General features: G+C 41.8%; 1 protein-coding gene across 1 annotated transcript in view; it reads left to right on the top strand.

The window, feature by feature from the left end:
• FBN2 (fibrillin 2) overlaps nucleotides 1-25987 on the top strand; it is a 284415-nt gene that overhangs the window by 101378 nt on the left and 157050 nt on the right. Inside the window, exon 8 of the mRNA XM_076008344.1 lies at nucleotides 21151-21276. Within this exon, the coding sequence (XP_075864459.1) occupies nucleotides 21151-21276 (126 nt within the window). The remainder of the gene's footprint in view (nucleotides 1-21150; nucleotides 21277-25987) is intronic.

Raw genomic sequence — 25987 nt, 5'->3', positions numbered from 1 at the left:
CAAACTAGAACTCAGGATCACCATTATGTCTGCCACAAAGTTCCAAAGGGAAAGGATTGGCTGCTAAGATTATAATAAAGTTAGCTCTATTATATTTCTTTCCACATGCACCTTTCTTATTTCCAATTATGACCTTTCTTCCTTATACTACTGTTCTTTCTAATCTTCTCTACTCTTCTCTGGAATGCAGTTGAAAACATGGTGGCCATTCCTGAAATTAGAAGACATAAAATTATCTCAACATCATTAAAATCATTCCAGGTTGTTCTATGTTTATGAGTTTGGTCTATGGTTATACTATATGGGATGGGATATGAATCAACATGTCATTTGAAAAGAAGGGATGTTCATGCTATTGCAATCAGTATTGTATTTTGTATTTAAAATATGATTTTGCAAGAGAAACAAAAATATAAGGAAATTCTTTCTAAAACTACTGCCTTAGGCTTAGCTATAAATAGGTTTTTAGACATAATAGGCTCATAAATAGGTTAAACATGAAGATGAATAAGAAAGTGCTTTAAACATATGTTTAAAATATGAATATAAACATAATAAAGAGGTAATTCAAATATAACAAAAAAGGAAAAAAGACTTAAATGTAAAAAAGATGAAACAATAAATCTACAATGATAAAACATAAGAGAATTCCATTAAATTCAAAATCCAGAAATTACAAGAGAAAAAATTGATATATTTAACTACATAAAAGTTTTTAAAAATAAAAAATGAAAAAACTTCTACATGACAAAGACATCCAAAGGAATGTCAAAAGAAAAATTTCAAACAGCAGAAAACATTGGCAACAGACAAAAGCCTAAGGAACCCCTGGAAATAGGTAAGAAAAGGCTAATACATAATAGAAAAACAGCAAAAAATATTAGTTCGTAATATATAGAAAAGGAAATGCAACAACAGCAACAGCAAAAAGTGCTTTTAATTAGCAGTCCCCAGCTTTTTTGGCACCGGGGACTGGTGTTATGGAAGACAGTTTTTCCAAGGATTGTGGGGGCGGGGATGTGATCATGGGGAACAACTGTCTATATGATCATATGCTAGCTTGCCCCTCCCCCATCACCTCCTGCTGTGTAGTCCCCAGTTACTAAGTTTCAGCTGGGGAGAGTGTGGGGCTCTGGGGCCTGGCTCCTAACAGGCCATGGACTGGTACCAGTCTGCCGCCCAGGGGTTGGGGACCACAGCTTTAAATGATATTTGGGTAAAAATGTCAGAAGTTGTTTTCTTGTTTGGTTGTATTCTAAGCACAACAGATTTGAAGTCCTTGAAGAAGTTTTGTCATAAAAAACATTTGAAGTATGCTAAAAAAAATCATTCAGTGCTTTAGTGAAACCATACTGTGAAACCATTCTTAAAGTCATAGAAGACAGCTATTCACAAATTAGATTATCATGATTTTTCCTCCCACATAGAATCTTTCCTTAATTTACCATGATAGAAAAAATATTTTTTCATAATGAACTAGTTAAGAAAAATAGGAAGTATAGCATTATGGCATTTATTTGAAATTTGATTTTACATTTTAAAATATTTCTTCTATATCTTTTTCTTGTTGCTTCAAGATGAAAGATTGTTATTTTGATGGTTTTTCTTAAAGTATAATGTTGCATTTTATGTAAATACTGTATCCCCATGTATATAAACACTATTTGTAGTGGCTAGTTAATTAAATATTAATATTTCTATTCAGAATCAAGAAAGTACGTGCATTTCATGAATAGAATGTATTTTAGAATCTGTTTCTCCTTAAGGAGATAATTGTAATTTCATTGTGTTGTTTTTTTAGGAATATTACCACCATACTATAAACCTGTGGTCCCCAACCCTCAGGCAGGGACCAGGCTGCACAGCAGGGGTGAGCAGAGGGGAGTGAGCAAAGCTCCCTCTGTACTCACAGCCGCTTCCCGTCACTCGGCCCCCCTAAGCTCGGCCTCCTGTCGGATGGGCCCTGGCGTCGGACTCTCACAGGAGCACGGACCCTACTGAGAACTGCGCGAGCGAGGGACCCAGGCTGTGCTCCTTATGAGACTCTTAGCCTGGCGGTCTGAGGGAGCTGAGCGGTGATGCCAGTGCGGGGAGCGGCTGCACGCACAGCCCATCATTACCGAGAGGTCCGGCTGCATAGTAAATGTGAGGCCCTGGAATCACCTCGAACCTCCCCCTCACCCCAGTCCACGGAAAGCTTGTCTCCCATGAAACCGGTCCCTGGGGCCAAAAAGGTTAGGGCCGCCGCCATAGACCATTGTCGTTATTTATCTATTCGTGTTTAGAGACAGGGTCTCACTGTGTCGCCTGGGCCGGTGCCGCGCTTCTGGGCTCCGGGGCGGCCTCCCGTGTTCAGTGCGTCCACGGCTGGTGAGCAGTGGGTGGGTGCGGTGCCGCGCTTCTGGGCTCCGGGGCGGCCTCCCGTGTTCAGTGCTTCCACGGCTGGTGAGCAGTGGGTGGGTGCGGTGCCGCGCTTCTGGGCTCCGGGGCGGCCTCCCGTGTTCAGTGCGTCCACGGCTGGTGAGCAGTGGGTGGGTGCGGTGCCGCGCTTCTGGGCTCCGGGGCGGCCTCCCGTGTTCAGTGCTTCCACGGCTGGTGAGCAGTGGGGAGGTGCGGTGCCGCGCTTCTGGGCTCGGGGGCGGCCTCCCGTGTTCAGTGCTTCCACGGCTGGTGAGCAGTGGGGAGGTGCGGTGCCGCGCTTCTGGGCTCCGGGGCGGCCTCCCGTGTTCAGTGCGTCCACGGCTGGTGAGCAGTGGGGAGGTGCGGTGCCGCGCTTCTGGGCTCCGGGGCGGCCTCCCGTGTTCAGTGCGTCCACGGCTGGTGAGCAGTGGGTGGGTGCGGTGCCGCGCTTCTGGGCTCCGGGGCGGCCTCCCGTGTTCAGTGCTTCCACGGCTGGTGAGCAGTGGGTGGGTGCGGTGCCGCGCTTCTGGGCTCCGGGGCGGCCTCCCGTGTTCAGTGCTTCCACGGCTGGTGAGCAGTGGGTGGGTGCGGTGCCGCGCTTCTGGGCTCCGGGGCGGCCTCCCGTGTTCAGTGCGTCCACGGCTGGTGAGCAGTGGGTGGGTGCGGTGCCGCGCTTCTGGGCTCCGGGGCGGCCTCCCGTGTTCAGTGCTTCCACGGCTGGTGAGCAGTGGGGAGGTGCGGTGCCGCGCTTCTGGGCTCGGGGGCGGCCTCCCGTGTTCAGTGCTTCCACGGCTGGTGAGCAGTGGGGAGGTGCGGTGCCGCGCTTCTGGGCTCCGGGGCGGCCTCCCGTGTTCAGTGCTTCCACGGCTGGTGAGCAGTGGGGAGGTGCGGTGCCGCGCTTCTGGGCTCCGGGGCGGCCTCCCGTGTTCAGTGCTTCCACGGCTGGTGAGCAGTGGGGAGGTGCGGTGCCGCGCTTCTGGGCTCGGGGGCGGCCTCCCGTGTTCAGTGCGTCCACGGCTGGTGAGCAGTGGGGAGGTGCGGTGCCGCGCTTCTGGGCTCCGGGGCGGCCTCCCGTGTTCAGTGCTTCCACGGCTGGTGAGCAGTGGGTGGGTGCGGTGCCGCGCTTCTGGGCTCCGGGGCGGCCTCCCGTGTTCAGTGCTTCCACGGCTGGTGAGCAGTGGGTGGGTGCGGTGCCGCGCTTCTGGGCTCCGGGGCGGCCTCCCGTGTTCAGTGCGTCCACGGCTGGTGAGCAGTGGGGAGGTGCGGTGCCGCGCTTCTGGGCTCCGGGGCGGCCTCCCGTGTTCAGTGCGTCCACGGCTGGTGAGCAGTGGGTGGGTGCGGTGCCGCGCTTCTGGGCTCCGGGGCGGCCTCCCGTGTTCAGTGCGTCCACGGCTGGTGAGCAGTGGGGAGGTGCGGTGCCGCGCTTCTGGGCTCGGGGGCGGCCTCCCGTGTTCAGTGCTTCCACGGCTGGTGAGCAGTGGGGAGGTGCGGTGCCGCGCTTCTGGGCTCCGGGGCGGCCTCCCGTGTTCAGTGCTTCCACGGCTGGTGAGCAGTGGGGAGGTGCGGTGCCGCGCTTCTGGGCTCGGGGGCGGCCTCCCGTGTTCAGTGCGTCCACGGCTGGTGAGCAGTGGGGTGGGTGCGGTGCCGCGCTTCTGGGCTCCGGGGCGGCCTCCGGTGTTCAGTGCGTCCACGGCTGGTGAGCAGTGGGTGGGTGCGGTGCCGCGCTTCTGGGCTCCGGGGCGGCCTCCCGTGTTCAGTGCGTCCACGGCTGGTGAGCAGTGGGGAGGTGCGGTGCCGCGCTTCTGGGCTCCGGGGCGGCCTCCCGTGTTCAGTGCGTCCACGGCTGGTGAGCAGTGGGGAGGTGCGGGAGGAGGGGGAGAGGGCGGGAAGATTGCTGTGCCTTCGCTGACTTCCAGGCTGTGCGAGTGAGTCCTGAAGGGCATTGAAGAGAGCTGCACCGAAGGTCTTTTGTGAGAAGTGTGGGCGAACTAGAGTGTGGGGAAGAGTCAGGGCGGGCAGTGGGGCCTGACTCACACCTGAAAACACTCCGTTCGGCATTTCCAGAATCTGAAAGGCAAAGATTATGTGGGTTTCCGTCCGCCGGGAGAGAACCTCACCGAGAGGAGATGAGCTGATGGGCTTGGCCGCTCAGCACCCGGAAGGTGGCTGTGGGTAAAACCTGGGGCTGAGAGAGCTGTCAGTGGCCAGGTGGAGGAAGTCTCTCTGGGAGCTGCAGGGAGGCAGGGCATCGCCGGCATGGGGAGGATTCCCAGACGCGGGTGCACAGCAGGCTCCGGACCGCCACGCTCGGAGGGCGCCGAGCTCCTGGGACTCTTCTGGAACCTGGGGATAAAGTAGTGCACGGAACAGAGCACAATCCTTTCTCTCTTGAAGGCTGTTATAGAGACAGAGACAGACAGTAAACAAGTAAAACCTGTGCTATGTCGGAAGTGATAAGACGTCAGAAAAACAAAGCAGGGTAAAAGCCTAGAAAATGCTAATGGGGTGTGAAATTTTAAATAGTTGACTAGGGAAAGTCACTGACATGGCATTATTTGAACAAGGATATGAAGGAGGTGAGTGAATAAGTCAAGGCTATCTGGAGGGGCAAAGCCCTGACACAGGCCAGCAAGTGCAGCAGTCCTGAGGTGGAGGCACCCTGAGGTGTCAAAGGGACTTTAGGAAGCCACTGTGGCTGCAGCAGAGTGGCACGGAGAAGACTGACTAGCAAGAGGTGGGTTTAGACGTGCAGTCTGGGGCCAGATCTGGTCGGGCTTTGCAGGTTGTGGCGAGTAATTTAGACTTTGAGTTCTCAAGATGGGGGCCAGTGGAGGCTTTTGAACTGAGGAGTGAAATATTCTGACCTTCATTTTAAAAGGTTTACTCTGGCTGCTGGGTAGTAACAGGATAACAAGGGAACAAGTGGGGAAGAATGGAGACCAATTGGAAGGCTACTGCAATAATCTAAGTGAGACTTGATGGCAGCTTAGACCAGGGGTAAGTGGTAAAAGTGATGAGAAGTGGTTGAATTCTAGATGTATTTTGAAGGTTGAGCCAGCAGAATTTGTTGACAGATCAGTTGTAGGGTAGGAGAGGAAAAGAATTGAGTAATTCCAAGGTTTTAGAACTGAAATGTTGAAGTTGCCATTAACTGAGATGAAGAACATCTGTGGGCTGAGTATAGCTGATAGAAAGCTGTGAGGAGCTCGGTTTTAGATGGTTAATTTGAGATACCTATTAGACATTCAAGTAGACATTTTTAATTGCATATAAGAGTCAAGTTCAAGAGCAAGGTTGGCAATATAATTTTGGAAATCATCAGATTATAGTTGATCCTTAAAGCCATGAGACTGGGTAAGGTCAACCAAGGGAGTCATTTTGATTGAGAAGAAGTTCACGTGCTGAGCCCTAGAATGCCTCAACATTTAGAGGTCTGGGAGATGAGAAAGAAGCAGCAAAGAAGGAAAAGTCTAGGAGATAATAACTCCATAACCACGTAAGATTTTTGTTCCTCATACCTGTCCTCTCCCCTCCCCACGTAGCCTTGAAAGTGCTGAGGATAGCCTCCAGCTATTCTGGAAGGAAGCCAGCTATCCAGGAAGGAATAAAAAGAGAGAAGCAAGAAGACAACCATGACCCTCCTCCATCACTTAAGGCTTCTGAGCCTGGAGGCGGCTCTCACTGGGGACAGGAGAAGCTTTAACTGGATTAAAGCTATGGGATTATTAGGTTTGAGTGAACATTTTGTTTATCTGAAAGGGATGGGAAAATCTATGGGACCTGCCCCTGCCTGAGATTTCCTAGGGTCAGGAAAAACTGGTCAAGAGAGAATGTGCAAAATGGCAGTGGGAGAAATAATAAAGCTGCTTACTGCTTGCATCCTAGCAGTTTCATGTATCCATTGTTGTCCATTTCAGTTAACATGAAACTGCAAAACATTTCTAACTTCATGACTCCTAATTCTACAGACAAAAGTTTAGCTTTTGCATGAATCATCACACAGTAATTTAAAGAAAAGGGAAAGAACATGAAAGTCTTTCAGAGTCTCAGTGAAGACCCCTGAGGTATTTTGATGCCCTTAAGAATTGTCCCAGATAACTTTTTTATAGCAGAAAGGTCCTATACTGTAAAGCAGTCATTCAAGTATGCAGTGTGAATGTGTCTATGCTACTTCAGCACAGCTAGAGTGGGATCCTAATGAGGGTCAGTCACAGAATCACTAGTCTCCCCAGTCAGCCATTTTGGATTTGTCTTTTTGCATACAGGATGCTAGTGATGACTTGTTGGATTGATGCAATTCCATCTCCCTCTTGAGAAGATCAAAGTGTGTGCTTTACAGTCTGAGCCTTAGGAGTGACCCCTCCTTACTCATAAATCCACATAACCCATTTTGTTCATATGGACAGATATGTCTGTGCCGTTCATTGTATGTGCAAGTACTGCTTTTGTTTGTTTGTTTGTTTGTTTTTGAGACAGGGTCTCTCTCTGTCGCCCCAACTAGAGTGCAGAGGCATCATTATAGCTCACTGCAACCTCAAACTCCTGGGCTCAAGCGATCCTCCTGCCTCAGTCTCCTGAGTAGCTGGGACTACAGGCATGCGCTATGACACCTGGCTAATTTTTCTATTTTTGTAGAGACGGGGTCTTACTATTGCTTAGGCTGGTCTTGAACTCCTTAGCTCAAGCAATTCTCCCACCTCAGCCTCCCAGAGTGCTAGGATTACAGGTGTGAGCCACTGCCCCTGGCCTGCACAGCTACTTTTTAAGTTTAAACTGGGTGTGGATGAATTTAACCATCATCAAAACAAGGAAAACAATAAAAACTAACAAAATACAGGTGTTCCAATTTGAAGATTAACTTTCTTTATAAAAATTGCATATAGTATGTGTCATACTATGTCTATAGTATGTGACTGAGGGTACCATTTTCATTGAGTTTATTCCCTTTTATGATAATAAGTATGAAAAGCACAGAGGTTAATGCTCATTTATATGATAATTCTATAGTGGCATGTAGGACAGATTTTTTTTTCCACTTGTTACCATTTACTTAGAAGATATAAAATAAATGAATGTTTAATGCATCATTAAAGTATTAATAAAAGATCAAGACTTAAGCTAATGTTCTTACTGCATTATGCCAAAATACACTTTAAAATCCTTAGGGTTTTGTGATTACACCTTAATGTACTGATGTTTAATGAGAAAAATGAGAACAGAAAAGACTAGATTCTTGCAGTTTTGCCAAGTTCAAATGGCTATAGTAAATTTAATTTTGGAATTTACTGACTTTTGTGTTGCTGAAATTTTAGATTTTACCCCATATTAAGGAGGCCTTTCAATTTACCTTCCCAATATTTAAAAATTTGCAGGCATTTGTGGAAGGCTAGGAGGACTAGAGGAAAGAAATGTTCTGAAGGACATGATTTTAACAGCTCACCACTCCGTGTTTGAAAAGTATCCCCTACAAAAGCTGTGTCATCATGTTGTCTTCAGTATTTTAAAACTTGTAAATAATTTGGTTTTGCTTGTGTTGAAAGTTTGTGTTCTGAGTTTCATGTTCATTGTAATGTGTCCTAAGTTTGGAATAACAAAGGGTAATAACTTGAGTAAATCAAAAAAAAGAAAGAGAGAGAAAATATAAAAAAAAGAAAAAAACACCACTAGTAAATGGCTATACTTCCCAAGAAATATCATTTTGGGATGCAGACCAAAAATTTAAGCTAATGTTGTTTGACTATGTTATCAGTAACTTTTATGTGTTTTGAAATAGAATTATTAATAGCTTTCCAACCGTTTTTGTAATATTAAAAAGCATGTGATGGAATTGCTTCTGCCGACATTACTTCATGCCTGAGTTACTACAAATTAATGTTTATAAAGATTTAGTATTGATTTCAGGCCAGAAGGGAACCATTCATTATACTTCTACAGTGGTAGTCTTTCAAAAAATACTATTATTCAGCCTAAGTGGACAAAAGTATTGGAAGTCCTAGCCTGACCAATCAGACAAGAGTAACAAATAAAATGCATCCAAATTGGAAAAAAGGAAGTCAAATTGTACCTCTTTGCAGATGACACAATCTCATATTTAGCAAAACCTAAAGACTGAACCAAAAACCTCTTAGATCTGATAAACAAATTCAGTAAAGTTGCAGGGTACAAAGTCAACACAGAAACATCAGTAGCATTTCTATACACCAATAATACAGTAGCTGAAAAAGAAATCACAAAGGCAATCTCATTTACAATAACTACAAAAAAATACCTAGGAATGAATTTAACTAAGGATGTAAAAGATCTCTATAAGGAAAACTACCAAATAATGATGAAAGGAATTGAAGGACAAATGGAAAGACACCTTGTGCTCATGAATCAGAAGAATTAATATTGTTAAAATGACCATACTACCCAAGGCATTCTACAGATTCAGTGCAATCTCTGTCAAAATACCAATGTCATTTTTCATAGAAACAGAAAAAGCAGCCCTAAAATTAGTATGGAACCCAAAAAGAGCTCTAATAGCCAAAGTAATACTGAGCAAAAAGAACAAAGCTGGAGGCATCACACTGCCTAACTTCAAAATACATTACAAGTCTATAGTAACCAAAATAGCATGGAAATTGGCATAAAAACAGACATATATGGAACAGAATTAAGAACCCAGAAATAAATTCACATATTTATAGCTGATTTTGGCAAAGATGTCAAGAAGATATATTGGGGAATGGTCATTGTCTTCAACAACTGGTGCTGGGAAAATTGGATATCTATATACACAAAAATAAAACTAGACTCTATCTCTTGCCATATAAAAAATCAACTGAAAATGGATTAAAGACATAAATGTAAGACCCCAAACTATAATATTACTGGGCTGCAGGACATTGGTTTAGGCAAATATTTTATGGCTGATAACTCAAAAGCACAGATAACAAAAACAAAAATAGACAAATGGAACTATATTAAACTAAAAAGCTTCTGCACAGCACAGGAAACAATCATCAGAGTGAAGACATAACTTGTTGAATGTGAGAAAATATTTGCAAACTATACATCCAACAAGGGACTAATATCCAAGGAATTCAAACAACTCAACAGCAAAAAAACCTAATTATCCCATTAAAAGTGGGCAAAGTACATCACTTGACATTACTCAAAAGAAGACATAGAAATGGCCAACAGGTGAAAAAAATGCCCAAGATCAGTAATCATCAAGGATATACAAATCAAAATCATAATGAGATAACCTCTCACGCCAGTTAGAATGTCTATTATTAAAAGACAAAAACTAACAGATGATGGTGAGGATGTGGAGAAAAGGGACTCTGCACTGACAATACACCATTAGTGGGAATGTAAATTAGTATAGCCATTATTGAAAACAGTATGGAGATTTTTCCAAAAACTAAAAATACAAGAAAAGCCACACACACAAAAAAGCGACAAAGGTGAATCTGCCAGGCCTTGGCACAGATCATTGGCTGACAACCTAGTGACTTTGCTCTTCAGACAGGTTTAGGTCACCCAGTAGAATCAAAACTCTGGGGCTGGATCTCTGCCCCCAGTCAGCAGCCAGCAGTGAGGTCCCTGGTCAAGGAATAAGAATCTCTGCAAGGGACCACAATAGGCTTCCCAAGTAAACCCTCCCATCAGGACTAGCCTCCCAACCATGGTGGAAAAGCTCTGAAGAACACAATAGTGGCTCGCCCAAGCAGCAGATCAAGCAACTATAGAAGTACATACATCCAGGCTGTCTTGCTCCTATAGTACCTATAGTAACAGAGACTACACAGGGCCCGTTACTTCTCAAATGAAAAAATAATGGCTGATCAAGATGTGGAGGGCTCAGGGAAAGAATTCTGGAAGTATGAAGAATCAAATGGAAAGTACCCCCTAAAGAGGAACACCAGCTCTCAAGCAATGGACATTAACCAAAATCAGAACACTAAAATGACAGAAGAATTTCATACATGGATTGTAAGAAAACTCTATGATCTGCAGGAAAAAATGGATAACCCCCACAAAGAAACCACACAAAAAATCCAGGATTTAGAAGAAACATTCACTAAAGAAATTGAAATATTAAAGAAAAATCAAACTGAACTCCTGGAAATGAAACCATTTAGGGAACTACAAAACACAGTGGAAAGCCTCAAGAACAGGGTAGATTAAACAGAAGAAAGAATCTCAGAGATTGAAGATAACACCTTCCAATTAAATAAGTCACAGAGATAGAGCAGAGAAACAAGAGAAAAGAGCAAAGCTTACAAGAATCGTGGGATTATATGAATAAACCTAATTTGAGGATGTTGTGAATTCCCAAAGCGGAAGAAAAAAACACGCAAGGGTTCGATAAGCTATTTGAAGATGTAATTGAGGAAAATTTCCCAGGCCTTGCTAAAATTCTAGATATCCAAGTACAAGATGCTCAGAGGACTCCTGGGAGATTCAACGCAAACAGGAAGACACCATGACATGTAGTCATCAGACAGACCAAAATATCCACTACAGAGGCCCTTTTATGAGCTGTAAGGCGAAAGAAGCAAGTTACATACAAAGGAAAGCTGATCCGCGTAACACCGAACTTCTCAACTGAAACCTTACAAGCAAGGAGAGACCAGGGCTCCATTCTCACTCTTCTGAAATAGAATGATGCCCAGCCTAGAATCTTATACCCTGTAATACTAAGTTTTATATGTGAAGGAGAAATAAAGACTGAGGGATAAGCAAAGACTGAGGGAATTCACCAAGACAAGACCAGCCCTCCAAGAAGTACACAAAACAATGTTACTCAAGGATCAGCATAATGAACACTCACTAATGTAAAACCACTCAAAAGCTAAAGATTACAGGCCAGATACCACAATGACTCAAGAGAGAAAACAAAGCAACAAAGTCCAACCCAACAGGCTGAACAGAAGTCTGCCCCACCTATCAGTTATCTCAATAAATGTGTATGCCTTGAACTCCCCACTCAAGAGACTTAGGCTGGCTGAATGGATTAAAAAAAAATACAAGCCAAGTATCTGCTGTCTTCAGGAAACTCACCCAACATGTAAGGATGCATATAGACTAAAGGTAAAGGGGTAGAGATCAGTATTTCAAGCAAACAGAAGCCAAAAGAAGGCTGGCATAGGAGTTTTGATTTCAGATAACTTAGTCTTTAAACCAATAAAAGTAATGAAAGACAAAGAGAGTCATTATATAATTGTGAAGGGTACAGTTCAACAGGAAGACATAATAATTTTAAATATATATGCACCCAACTTAGGTGTACCCAGATTCATAAAGCAAACCCTATTTGATCTAAGCAAATGGATAAACAGAAACTCCATAATAGCTGGAGATTTCAACACCCCCTGACTGCACAGGACAGATCCTCCAAACAGAAAATTAATAAAGAATAATTGGACTTAAACAAAACTCTAGAACATTTGGGCCTGACTGACATTTATAGGACATTCTTCCCAAAATCCACTGAATATGTCGTCTTCTCATCAGCTCATGGGACCTTCTCTAAGATTGATCATATCTTAGGATACAAAGCAAGTCTCAAAAAATTTTAAAAAATAGAAATCACACCATGTATCTTCTCAGATCACAGTGGAATAAAAGTAGATATCAACTTTAACAGAAATTCACATTTTGACACAAAACGTGGAAATTAAACAACCTTCTGCTGAATGATTACTTCAGAAACAAGGACATCAAGACGGAAATAAAGAAATTCTTTGAACTTGATGACAATGGAGACATAAGTTATCAAACTCTGTGGGACACAGCTAAAGCAGTCCTGAGAGGAAAGTTTATTTTCATAAATGCCTATATCCAAAAGACAGAGAGATCACAAGTAGACAAACCTAATAAATCAACTCAAAGAGCTGGAAAAAGAAGAACAGACTGACCCCAAACCCAGCAGAAGTGAAATTAACAAGATCAACTCAGAACTAAATGAAATTGACAACAGGGAAACTATATGGAAGATTAATAAAACAAAAAGTTGGTTCTTCGAAAAAATAAAATTGACATGCCTTTGGCTAGACTAATGAAAAGCAGAAAAGAGACATCTCTAATAACCTCAATCAGGAACAAAAAAGGAAATATTACAACTGATGCCCGGAGATACAAGATATAATCTATGAATACTACAAAAATCTTTATGCCCACAAACTGGAAAATGAGGAGGAAATGGACAAATTTCTAGAAACACAAATTTCTCCCTAGGCTTAACCAGGAAGAAATAGAAACAGCAATTAAAAATCTTCCTAAAAGAAAAGTCATGGACCAGATGGTTTCGCCCCTGAATTTTACCTCAACTACAAAGAAGATCTGGTGCCTATCGTGCACAAATTATTCTACAACATCGAGAAGGATGGAATCCTACCCGATTCATTTTATGAAGCCAACATCGCTTTGATACCAAAACCAGGAAAGGATGTAACAAAGAATGAAAACTACAGACCAGTATCCCTTATGAATATAGATGCAAAAATTCCCAACAAAATTCTAGCTAACCGAGTCCAGGTGCTTATCAAGAAAATAATCCATCACGACTAAGTGGGCTACATCCCAGGGATGCAGTATGCAAATCTATAAATGTAACTCACCACATAAACAGAAGCAAAAACAAAGACCATATGATCCTTTCAATAGATGCAGAAAAAGAATTTGACAAAATTCAACACCCTTTTATCATAAGAACACTTAACAAAATAGGCATAGAAGGGGCTTACCTAAAAATGATATAAGCCATATATGACAAATCCACAGCCAATATCATACTGAATGGGGAAAAATTGAAAGCATTCCCACTTATAACTGGAACCAGGCAAGGTTGTCCACTATCTCCACTTCCATTCAACATAGTGCTGGAAGTCCTGGCTATAGCAATGAGACATAAGACTGGAATTAAAGGCATCCAAATGGGGGCAGAAGAGATCTAACTCTCACTCTTTGCTGATGATATGATATTATACTTAGAAAAGCCCAAGAATTCAACCAAGAGACTCCTGGAATTGATAAATGAATTTAGTAAAGTCTCAGGGTACAAAACCAATACACACAAATCAGAGGTATTCCTATACACCAATAACAGTCAAATTTAGAACCAAATCAAAGACGCATTACTTTTCACAATAGCAGCAAAGAAAATAAAGTACCTAGGAATATACCTAACTAAGGAAGTAAAAGACCTCTACAGGGAGAACTATGAAACACTGAGGAAGGAAATAGCAGACGACGTAAACAAATGGAAATACATACCATGCTCGTGGGTCGGCAGAATCAACATTGTTAAAATGTCTATACTACCCAAAGTGATCTGCAGATTCAATGCGATCCCTATTAAAACACCAACATCATTTTTCACAGATACAGAAAAAATAATTTTACACTTCCCATGGAACCAGAGAAGACCCCGTATAGCAAAAGCAATTTAAGACAATAAAAACAAAATGGGAGGTATCAATCTGCCAGACTTCAAACTATACTACAAAGCTGTAGAAATTAAATCAGCTTGGTATTCACACAAAAATAGGGACATTGACCAGAGGAACAAAACAGAGAACCCAGATATAAAACCAACCTCATATAGCCGTTGAATCTTCAACAAAGCAGACAAAAACATACACTGGGGAAGAGAATCCTTATTCAATAAATGGTGCAGGGAAAACTGGATAGCCACATGTAGAAGTCTGAAGCAGGATCCACACCTTTCACCTCTCATAAAAATCAACTGATGCTGGGTAACAGACTTAAACCTAAGGTATGAAACTATTAGAATTCTAGAGGAAAACATTGGAAGTACTCTTCTAGTCATTGGCCTAGGCAAAGAATTTATGAAGAAGTCCTCAAAGCCATTCACAGCAACAACAAAAATAAATGAATGGGACCTGATGAAACTAAAAAGCTTCTGCACAGCCAAAGAAACAGTCACGAGAGCAAACAGACAACCTACAGAATGGGAGAAAATTTTCACATGCTACACATCTGATAAGGGGCTGATAACCAGAATCTATTTAGAACTCAGGAAAATCAGCAAGAAAAACATCAAACAACTCTATCAAAAAGTAGTCAAAGGACATGAACAGAAAGTTTTCAAACAGAATAATGGCCAACAAATATAAGAAAAAATGCTCAACATCTCTAATCATCAAGGAAATGCAAATCAAAACTGCAATGACATATCACTTATCTCCAGTAATAATGGCCTTTATCAAAACGTTCCCAAACAATAAATATTGGCATGGATGTGGAGAGATAGGAACACTCCTACACTGCTGGTGGGACTGCAAACTAGTTCAACCTCTGTGGAAAACAATATGGAGATACATTAAAGCGATACAGGTGGATCTACCATTTGATCCAGCAATCCCATTACTGGGCATCTACCCAAAAGAACAAAAGACACTCTATGAAAAAGACAGTTGCACTCGAATGTTTATAGCAGCACAATTCACAATTGCAAAGTTGTGGAAACAACCCAAGTGCCCATCATATGTGGTATACCATGGAGTACTACTCAGCTGTAAGAAACAATGGTGCTATAGCACCTCTTGTATTTTCTTGTATAGAGCTGGAACTCATTCTACTAAGTGAAGTATTCCAAGAATGGAAAAACCAGCACCACATGTACTCACCAGGAAATTGGTATTAACTGATCAACACCTAAGTGTAAATACAGGAATTACATTTATCAGGTGTAGGGAAGGTGGGTGGAGGGAGTAGGGGGTAGGTATATATGTACATAATGAGTGCAATGCGCACCATCTGGGGAGTGGTCACACTTAAAGCTCTGAGTCAATGGGGAACGGGGACAAGGGCAATATACGTAACCTTAACATATGTACCCCCATAATATGCTTGGGGAAAAAAAAGCAAATGTGATATGTATAAACAATGAAATGCTACTTAGCCACAAAAAAGAATAAAATACCATCATTTGCAGCATTACAGATGGAACTGGAGGTCATTTTCTTAAGTGAAATAAGTTAGGCAGAGAAAGACAAATACCACATGTTCTCAGTCATGTGGGAGCTACAAAAGTGGATCTCATGGAGGTAAAGAGTAGAATCAGAGTTATCAGAGGCTGGGAAGAGTTAGAGAAGAGAGAAGAAGAGCGGCTAATTAGTGGGTTCAAACAAAGTTAGGCAGAAGGGATAGTTTGATGTTCTCTAGCACAGTAGGGTGTGTTAACTACAGTTAACAACAATGTGTTGTGTATTTCAAAATAGCTAAGAGAGAGGACTTGAAATGTTCTTAATACATAGAAATGATAAACATGCTAGGTGATGGATATCTCAGATACCCTGGCTTGATCTGTATAGATTCTATGCCTATAACAAAATACCACCTGTACCCCATACAAATATGAAAATTTTATATATCAATAACATTTTAAAAAGTAGATTCATATAAAAATTCATATGCAAATCATATATATGGTACATATATAAAGAATTTTTAACAACTCATTAATAAAAGGCAAATAACTACATTAAAAACTGAGCAAAGGAATTGAATAGGTATTCTTCAGAGAAGATATACAAAAAGCAAATAAGCACATGAAAATATGCTTAACATTATCAATCATTAGGGAAATGCAAATCAAACTATTACGTGACACCACTTCACATCCACGACAAAAAAAAGACAGATAGTATTATAATTAGTGTTGATGAGGAGGTGGAGAAATTGGAACCCTCATACATTGCTAGGTGGAATGTAAATTATTATGGCTGTTTTGGAAAAGTTTGTCAGTTCCTCAACAAGTTAAAAATAATTACCATATGACTCACCAATACCATTTTTAGGTATAGACCCGAGAGAGGAAAGTATATATGTATACAAAACTAGTACATGAATGTTCATGGTGAATTTATTTTTAATAGCCAAAAAAATAGAAATAACCTAAATATTCATCAACTGGTAAATGGATAAATAAAATACAGCATATTCATACAGCAGAATATTATTTAGCAATTAAAAGGAAGTACTGATACATGCCACAACATGTGTGAACCTCAAAAACACTATGCTAAGTGAAAAAAGCCAAACGCAAAAACCACATATTTTATGATTCTATTTATATGAAATGTCCAGAATAAGCAAATGTATAGAGACAGAAATTAGGTTCATATTTGCCTAGAGCTTGGAGTGGAATGGAAGGAGTGATCGCTAATGGGGTGAAGATTTTTGGGGAGGAGGATGAAAATGTTATAAAATTAGGTAGTAATGATGGTTGCACAATCCTGTGAATAAAGTAAACACAATTAAATTTTATACTTTAAGTTGTTAAATTGTATAGTATATGAATTGTATCTCAGTAAAGTGTTTATAAATATACAATGAAATTCTGAGTGTAGATGATAAATAGCATGCTTTCAAAATCTGAAAAGTGGAAACCAAACATCAATTTTCTTTGACATTTATTTTATTATACTGATATTGTCTGTTGTTCTTAGAGAAGCTGAAAATAGGCACCAATTACTTGCATTTAATACTTCAATCTCAACCTTTCCCAGCGTCAAACAGTATATTGATAAATAGAAGTTCAATGTATAACAAGAATGTATTTACTTTTTTCTATAACAAAAAAAGCATACATGATAAGCTAAATATGTATAGTTCTTTGGCATGGATGGAAAGAAAATATTCTAAGAACATTTTTTTAAAACAAAATTTCTTGTTTTCTTTGTACCAAGTTCCCTGTAACATAATTGTTACAAGGACTGCGTTTAGAATGGACTGTATCTCTAGTGCATCAGTCTTAGAATTCAGTGATATCAGAGATCACACTAGCACTACTTATCAAATTTTTCATCATATTCTGCTTAGTATAATATTTACAGCAGGTGTTGTAAACGCTGGTTGACAAATAATGAGGTTATGTGGTTTGGCAGGCAGAAATCTCAGATAGTTTTGTTTAGATACAGTTTTCTTTTTTAAGAAACCTATGTTCAGAGTCTTCAAATTACCAAACACTTCGCAGTCATTCTCCTCCTTTACCCTTCCAAGGTACACTGGCAACTCCCACCCGCTTTTTTGCAGCATTCTTCCTTGGTGTGCGTTTATCATACTCTTCCTCTTGCTTCCCTGATTTTCCTTCCCAGGCTTCTATTCTGGCTTTTCCTCCTCTGACTTTCCCTAAGATGTTTCTCATGGTTCCATCCTAAACTTCCTCTCTTTTCATTTACATGTCTTTGAAAACCTAATCTATTGCTGCAGCTTCAGATGCAATCCGTATATTTGATGATAAACCACAACCATACACCTTCAGAACTTAGCTCTTTCCTGAGTTTTATACACAGATTTTTAGCTGTGTGTAGATTAGAATTTTTACTGGTTTCTCTCACACTGGTTCATCTCAAACATCAAAATGTCCAAAACTCAACCTCAAAATGTGTTCTAGATGTGTCCCATTTTCTGTTAATAGCAATGCATCATTGCTCTTGTCAATTAAGATGGAAGTCTGAGATACCTTTCTGGCAGCAAAGTCCTTTCTGTTGATTTCTCCTTTTATTCATCTCTTGAATGTGTTCCCTTCTTCATCATAAAGCCTTACTTCAGGCTCCCAACATTTATCACTGGACTATTATATTATCTATCCACATTAAACACAAGGTTTGTCCTTCTAAAATGTTGATTTGTTTGTATAATACTCTTTTTAAATTTAAATTCCTTCATGGACACCATCTATCACCTTCAGAATAAAAGCCAAAGTGCTTGGGGTGACTCTCCAGGGTTTGGCATATGCCTGACTAGCTAAGCTTATTGTCCATCAGTTTCTCAGCCATTCTGGTACAATTTCTATTCTGCAGCTGTGCTGTATTTTCAGACTCACTAGCCCATGGTGGTGATTGATTGCTGTCGATTTTTAGTCTAAAGCTGACTGCATTCCGTTTGCCACAGAAATTGATTTAGGACTCTAGGCCTGTGCCAATCAGCACTTTCTCCTGGCCAGAGGAATCATTCAACAATCAGCATGTGACCCAGTTCAAGTAGGACAAAAGGGAAGATTTGCTGGGGACTTCTGGGAAAGAGTTTTCTTCCTCTTAGGAGAGACTATTGGAAGAGATGCCCTCCCTTCCACGAGGTGTCCCAAAGGTCTAGCAAAAACCTGCTACAGCTGTTTTGCCCCTGTCAGTAAAGGCAGCCCAAGGTTTAAGTCAAAATACAAAGGAGGGCGTAACTAAGCATATCTCAGATAAATTCAGCAAGAGACATTGGCTGGAACCACTATTGGACTTCCAGATATGAGAGCTATTAAATTATCTCCAAACTGAGACAATCTCAAAATATATTCCCGAGGAGTTGGGCGGAAGCATATTAGCTGTGCAGAACACGTATGAGACCAATTCCCATCGTTAAGACTTTGCTTTTTCCCATGAGTAGCCTCGTCACCATTAGACACATTTGTTTCTACTGAGGTAATATATACTTTATATTTGTGAAGATACTACTTCCAAATGCATGCATTCTTCTGAACATAAATGTCAATGCTAAATTTAAATTGTTGCATAAATATTGGGCATGGCTACTTTAAAATGTAGGGGTTTTGGTCAGTTTTTTTTTTTTTATAAAAGCAACTAATTTTTAATACTTAAAATTTAGGGGGCATCTAGCCCAAAAATAAGTGAAAAGCTTTTCTATTTTTTATACAGAATCCTTAAATAACTTCCTTGAGAGCCTTTTACATATCATTATTTTGCAGCTAACCTTTTAAGGTTTCTATTAATTCTAAGGAGAATTATGAAACACAAAGTTTTGGCACAATAAAATATTTAACACAAGAACCACAAATTTAGTATCACTCCATTTGTTCTTCTATGTCCCAGATTTTTTTTCCTCAAAAAAGAAAATGTCAAACATCTTTTAATTTTCTCCTCTTTTTGTTGTGAGAAAGGGTGTTTAGGATGAGAGCACAAAGCAGGTCTTTATTAGGAAAGGAAATGCCTGGAAATAAAAGTTAATGCCTAATGAAGGGCTTAAGCCTCTTCATTTAGCAAATATATAACAATTTGCATAAATGCTGAGCTCCATGATCACCGCCACTTGGATGGTTGGTATAACGTTAGATACTAAGAGAGTCAGAAGGCAAGTTTTCATTCTTCACTTTGGTCCTGCCTGCTCTACTTTGTACTCGTCTCTCCTGCCCGCTTATCCAGAGGTGATTGATCAATTTGTCTGGTAATTAAAGCTGTTCTAGTTTCATCTCTCTTCTGAACCCACATTCAGTTGTATTAAGATGCACTGCACTATGATAGCAACACAGTATGCAAAAGGTCCTAATTTTGCACACATGGTTTCATTTTGTTGGATTAAGTCTGATGGTAGCTCTTTTACCACATTATATATTTACTCCTTATGTAGTCAACTCATGTTAGAATTCTGATCTCTCTTGGGAAATTGGTAGATTTTGATTTGTACCTCTGTGCCTTCAGCGGCTAACTGTTAAGCCTCAAATGAAGATATTATTTCAGAGAATGTCTGAATCTGGTAATATTTTTATAAAAACATGCTAAGAAGGCACACAAGCATATAGCTATTTTATGATACAGCTTGTAGGCAAGAGTAACTTGTCAGGATAAATGGTGAAAAAATATGAGTAGACCAATAGAGGAATGCAAGCAAAGCATTGCCAACCATTTGTTTTAATTGTGATATTTAAAAAAAATTCTATATTTACAATAAGAATATAACTACTTTTCCCTATATTTTTATTGGTACATTTAATGACAGTATATGCAACTAAAAATAAACTAAAATTAAACTAAAAGCTATAGTTTATTTTGACTTTTCAGTAATTATATTTATGGCTTTCATATTTATTCCCTATATTCTTTGGTCTTTGCTATCTCTGTCCCTTAAAAAAGACAGCCAACACCCAGGCACCCTTAGCTGGATTTTTCTCATAATGGCTTGTTTCCTTTTTAAATGTATTAACAATTAATTCCCAGCGTACCTAATTGCAGCTTTATTTGACTTGCCACCTGCCTTTGCTTACTGGACTAGAAGAGAAGTACATTACAGCTTATATAGAATGGCCAGGTTTTCTGCTTCAGGAGAAATTTAAAAGAAAGCAGACCTTTCATTAATGTGAAAGGAAAATGTATGCTGAATGGATAAGTGCAGGGAAGTACAATAGGAAAACTGGACACTTCCCAAAGCCTCCTGAGTTTACCCTTTGCCATGTTTCTATATTATTTTAGATTGAAGTTATTCCCAGAATGTCAAATATACCTATATTCAAATGTAAGTACAAAAACATATCCTGAAGCCAAATAGAAAAAAAATTGTTTGCCCTTCTCCATTGGTTCAAATAATTAGTGTGAAATTAGCTATAAATTTTCAAATATAGCTATTCCATATTTTAAAATGTAATCCATGTATGTGTTTTTTTTAAGGGTCTAGTAAGATAATTCCCTAGTTGATGTAAAATGGAAACTAAAACATTGACATCTTTACTTATTTCCAATTTAAATTGCATTTGGAAAAAAAGGAAAAAATACAGAGTTCTTCTGCTTTAGTTGGCCTTGTTTTGCTGCCATAGGAGTTTACTTTCATCTCAGTTCCCATAGATATGTGGGAGAAATTCTTTAGGGCCTGAACAAGAGTATCTTCAGGGTTATATGATCTGACCTAATCAACCATGATTAGGTTGCGCTCATCCTCTAAAAAAAAAATCCCTTTTAAAAGCTATTTAATGAAGGCCTTTCGCAATCATCTTCTCCTTCTTCCCTTGATTAGACGTTGATGAGTGCAGCATCATTCCTGGGCTATGTGACAGTGGCGGATGTTCCAACACCGCGGGAAGCTATTTTTGTGTTTGCCCACGTGGACACGTGACCTCACCAGATGGCTCCCGGTGCATCGGTAAGCCTCACATTTTGAAGGCACAATACACTGCTTCTTGTAAAGGACAGAATAGCCCAAACAGGTATGAAGATGGCAACAATTATAAAGCCATTGGGGAAATGGCTGAAAGAGGTGTTTAAAGTAAATGGTACCACTATTGAAGGATTGATAGACCAGGTACTCTTTGCAAAGATTTCAGTTTCAGAAACCATCTGGGTCTGTGTTATGATGTCAGAGTCGTTTTGGGAATAAAGACTTCCTCAAGACATTGCTCTTTCCCATCACAGACACACAAAGGCATGAGAAAGATTTTTTAAAAAAAATATGCTGTATAAGATGGAATGTAGTAATTAAAGGTTCTTTTGTTGCTATGAATCATGAAGGTAGTCAACATCTTGTTTACTTAGAACTTGTTTGTTCTAGTGAAAATAGTTACTGTAAGAAAGACATTGACACCTTTAACTTTGTGTTTAAACATACTCAAATTAAAGCCAGCTGTATTTGTTTAGAAAAATGAAATGTGCTTTCACAGTGTAGGGCATCCGTGACTGAGCAAGGCTCACACTTCTGCTCTATCGTGAGCACAGAGATTATGAAATGTTCTTTGAGGCTTTATCACAACACAGTGAACTACCTTCGCACCTCTTTTCTTGAGCATTAAGCCTTGTCAGTTCCAATTTTAAGCTGACTGTAACTAGAAAGAAAGGGAGAGAGATGCACAATTATCTTTACAGGCACTAAAGATTCATGTAGTGCAGGATTTAGGGAAATTAATCAGGTACCCACCGAATGGAGTTGCTTGCTCCACCAAATGGTGACAGTCTGGGCAGCGACAATCTCCCTCCCTAACCAGGCAGTTAGCATGTCAGCAGCTAACTTTCAAGGCCTCTGTAGATACTAATGATGCCCTAATAATCCTAGTGATGCCCATGAGAATTGGGCAGAGGAGCTAGAAATATGGAGAGTAAGGGATGCCAGCTGGACGTCTTAGGCCACGGATGAAAGGACTGTGGCCTGAATTCACTTGATAAAATGTACTGATATGCCCTGCACTGTGCTAGCTATGGCCATCTAACAGTGGCATGAGAGACGGAGATCCTGGCTTCAGAATGCCATATTGTCGCCATAAATAATCACAGAAGAGTATTTAGAAGGAGCGGTGGTAGTGGTAGTGAAAATAACAGCTATCATATATGACATTACACATGTACATCACCTCACAATCCCATGTCTGTGAGTCCTCAGGCAAGCCACTGACCTCTCTGTCAGTTTCTTCCAGTAGGTGTTCGGTAAAATTTTCCTTATTATTTTATTATTATAGAAGAAGGAAGATATGCCTGCATTGGACCCATATATTATGTTATATGCAATCCTTTTACTAGCCCTGTATGATAAATATAATTATTTCAGATTTACAGATGAAAGAACTGACATTTAGAGAAGTTAAGTGACTTGGGCAATGTCACACAGCCAATAAATGGAGCCAACATTCAAATCCTGATCTTGATGCGGAAAATATCAGGCGTCAGGATGGCGGCCGGCCGCTTGCTGCCTCCCCATAGCTCCGCATCTCTGTGGGCCAGTGCTGCGCGTGGCCAATTGGAGGGCGCGCTGCTGGGGCCGGCCCCACGGCAGAGAGCCGCCCAGGGCTGCATGCCGGAATGCCCCCAGGCTAGAGTGCGGCTGCCTGTTTCTGGCCATGGTGCTTGCATGATACTGATTGGGTAATTTTTGAATCCCACTGTTTTTGATTGGATATTAAAGCTTGTTGTTGATTGGGTGTTAAAGCTTGATGTTGATTGGATGTTAAAGCTTATAGTTGATTGGATGCTTTCTGAGCCCTACCAAGGGTATAAAAGCAGAAGGAGAATAAGGAAGGGGGGGGACAGAAGGTCAGAAGATTGGAAGACGGGAAGAGAGCTGTAACACTAGGTGTGCTGATCCTGCTGCGGAAGAGTAAAAGGCTGTTCTCCGATTCTTCACGTGACACTCGGTTCTTTCCCTGGTCAAACCAACAAAGGCTGTAACAGTAGCTGTAACACTTGCTGCAACAATCTCTCGGAATCCAGCACCTGTGCTATGACACTACATACTTCCTTATGGTACAGAACCCAAAAAGGTCCTAGCCTCAGTCCAGTTACTTACTGAACAGATAGTCAATCATTGAGACAATGAGTATTTCCAAGGAAGAAAGGAAATTTTAATATGGAAGACATCAGTCGAGAAAATGAGTGAATCAGCCCTAAATCCATCTCTTCCAACTGAGAGTATGGACTATTTGGAGGGGCTTTTTAAAGAGGTGCTATGTGCATTGGGGAATATTGTATGAAATTCACATGGGGCTGTGTGCACAGGGGCAGGTTAGTTAGGGAAGGTTGAATCTTGTTGTCAGGAAGTCTGCCAATGGGCCTTTAAAGTCTCAACCATTGCAGAAATTCCATCATTTCTGGGAAACAACTGAAAAAGGGCAAGTAGTGAGTTAAAAGTTAAAGGATTCTGGTCATGAAGCCCTACTTACCTGAGAGTCCAAAACATGAAAGGGAGAAGATTTAAAAAAAAAAATAGGGGAGACCACCGGAGCAGCCCGGAGACCAGCGGCAAGGGTAGGTGGATTTGCTGTTTCCCCTCACCTGCATTTGGGACTGCTGGTGGGCTCCCCAGTGGGTGGAGAGACCTGCGGACACCAGCCCAGAGACCGCCACCGCCGCCAGCCAGCGGTGAGCCTGTAGCAGACGTGGCACCAGGTTCCCAACTTCCTCCGGGCACCTCCATGTGCACAGACCCGAGCCGCGCGGCAGGCGCCATATTGACTCCTCCTCTCCTGTGCCGACCCTACCCGCGGCTGCCCAGAGAGACAATACAGCCACCAGCCGGAGGCACCTCCAGGGAACGGGACCTTCCCTCTTGGGACTGTAGAGCTGACTCAGGGGAACTCAGACAGTGAGCTCCCTACCCGCCCGCACTCCCCGGTGCTGCTGGCACTGAGTTCCCAGGAGAACGGTGCCGACTCAGAGGCTGAGAGACATAGACCCAGCTTGGGCTCCCTGTGGGTGAATTGGGACTGGAAATCCTCTCCCTGGTGGGGATACAGTTTGATCTCTGGGACCCAGAGGTCGGACCTGCAGACCACATTCCCCTGCACCGAGGGCTAGCATTGCCCAGGGCACAGAAAGGTTATACGTGAACAGCCTACTGAGGTGTGTGTGCCTCCAGGGGCGGATCGGCGTCCTAGAGGGCAACCCTCCTCCCAGGAGGAGGCCATGCGCCCAACCCAGGTGGCGTTCCTGTGCAGGGAACCTCCCCGCCGACATCACAGTCCCGGGAGGCCTGGTGGCTTGTGGTCTGGCCTGCTGGCAGAGACCCAGGAGTAGCTGTGGACTTGGGGAGGGTGGAAAGAAGCGAGGACCGCTCCAGACTGCTGGTCTCAGACAGCCCCGCCTCCACACCCAGACTTTCTGGCTGAGCGGGACCATTCCAGCCCCGCCCTGACAGCTTTCCCTGGAAGCGAAGAACAGAACTTTGACCCCTGCTAAGGGCCTGAGGGCAGGCTTACACAAAATCCACAGCATAGCCTGTTCCTCCAAGCAAACGCCACCTACTGACAGGGACGGCATCCTGCACAGCCTTTTCACAGCACCCACTGTCTCAATATACAGGGAGTGGACCAATTTCACCCACAGACACCACCTAACGCCTAAGAAACTAAACAAGGTGTGTGAATACCCAAACAATAACTTAAGGAAAGAAACAACAACTGATCGACATGGGAAGAAATCAGTGAAAGAACTCAGGAAATATGAAGAACCAAACGGAAAACACACCCCCAAAGAGGAGCACCAGCCCCCTAGAAACGGACACCAACCAAAATCAGGAAACCAATATGACAGAAGAGGAATTTCGTATGAGGATCATAAGAACACTCACCGAGCTGAAACAACAACTCAATAACCAACATAAAGAAATCACAAAAAGCCTCCAGGATATGGGAAAAGAAATAGACACAATGAAGAAAAGTGTAACCGAACTCCTGGAAATGAAGAATCAATTCAAGGAACTACAAAATACAGTGGAGAGTCTCAAGAACAGGGTAGATGAAACAGAAGAAGAATCTCAGAGCTTGAAGATAACACCCTCCAATTAAATAAATCAGTCACAGAAATAGAGCAGAGAAACAAGAGAAAAGAGCAAAGCCTACAAGAGCTGTGGGATTATGTAAAGAAACCTAATGTGAGGGTTATAGGCTTACAAGAAGGAGAAGAAGACAACACTCAAGGGTTGGACAAGCTGTTTGAAGATATAATAGAGGAAAATTCCCTAGGCCTTGCTCAAAATCTTGATATACAAGTTCAAGAAGCTCAAAGGACCCCTGGGAGATTCAACGCAAACAGGAAGACGTCACGACATGCAGTCATCAGACTGACCAAAGTATCAACCAAAGAGGCCCTTCTAAGAGCTGTAAGACAAAAGAAGCAAGTAACATACAAGGGAAAGCCAATTTGAATAACATCAGACTTCTCTAACGAGACTTTACAAGCAAGGAGAGACTGGGGCCCCATTCTCACTCTTTTGAAACAAAACAATGCACAGCCTAGAATATTATTCCCTGCAAAACTAAGCTTCGTATATGAAGGAGACATAAAAACATTCTCAGACAAGCAAAGGCTCAGAGAATTCACCAAGACAAGACCAGCCTTACAAGAAGTACTTAAAACAGCATTAAGCACGGAAC

This window comes from Microcebus murinus, chromosome 11 (assembly GCF_040939455.1).
Source record: "Microcebus murinus isolate Inina chromosome 11, M.murinus_Inina_mat1.0, whole genome shotgun sequence".
NCBI classification, from domain to species: Eukaryota; Metazoa; Chordata; class Mammalia; order Primates; family Cheirogaleidae; genus Microcebus; species Microcebus murinus.
Note: the sequence above shows the minus strand (reverse complement) of the source record. Positions and strands in the feature narration are given on the sequence as shown.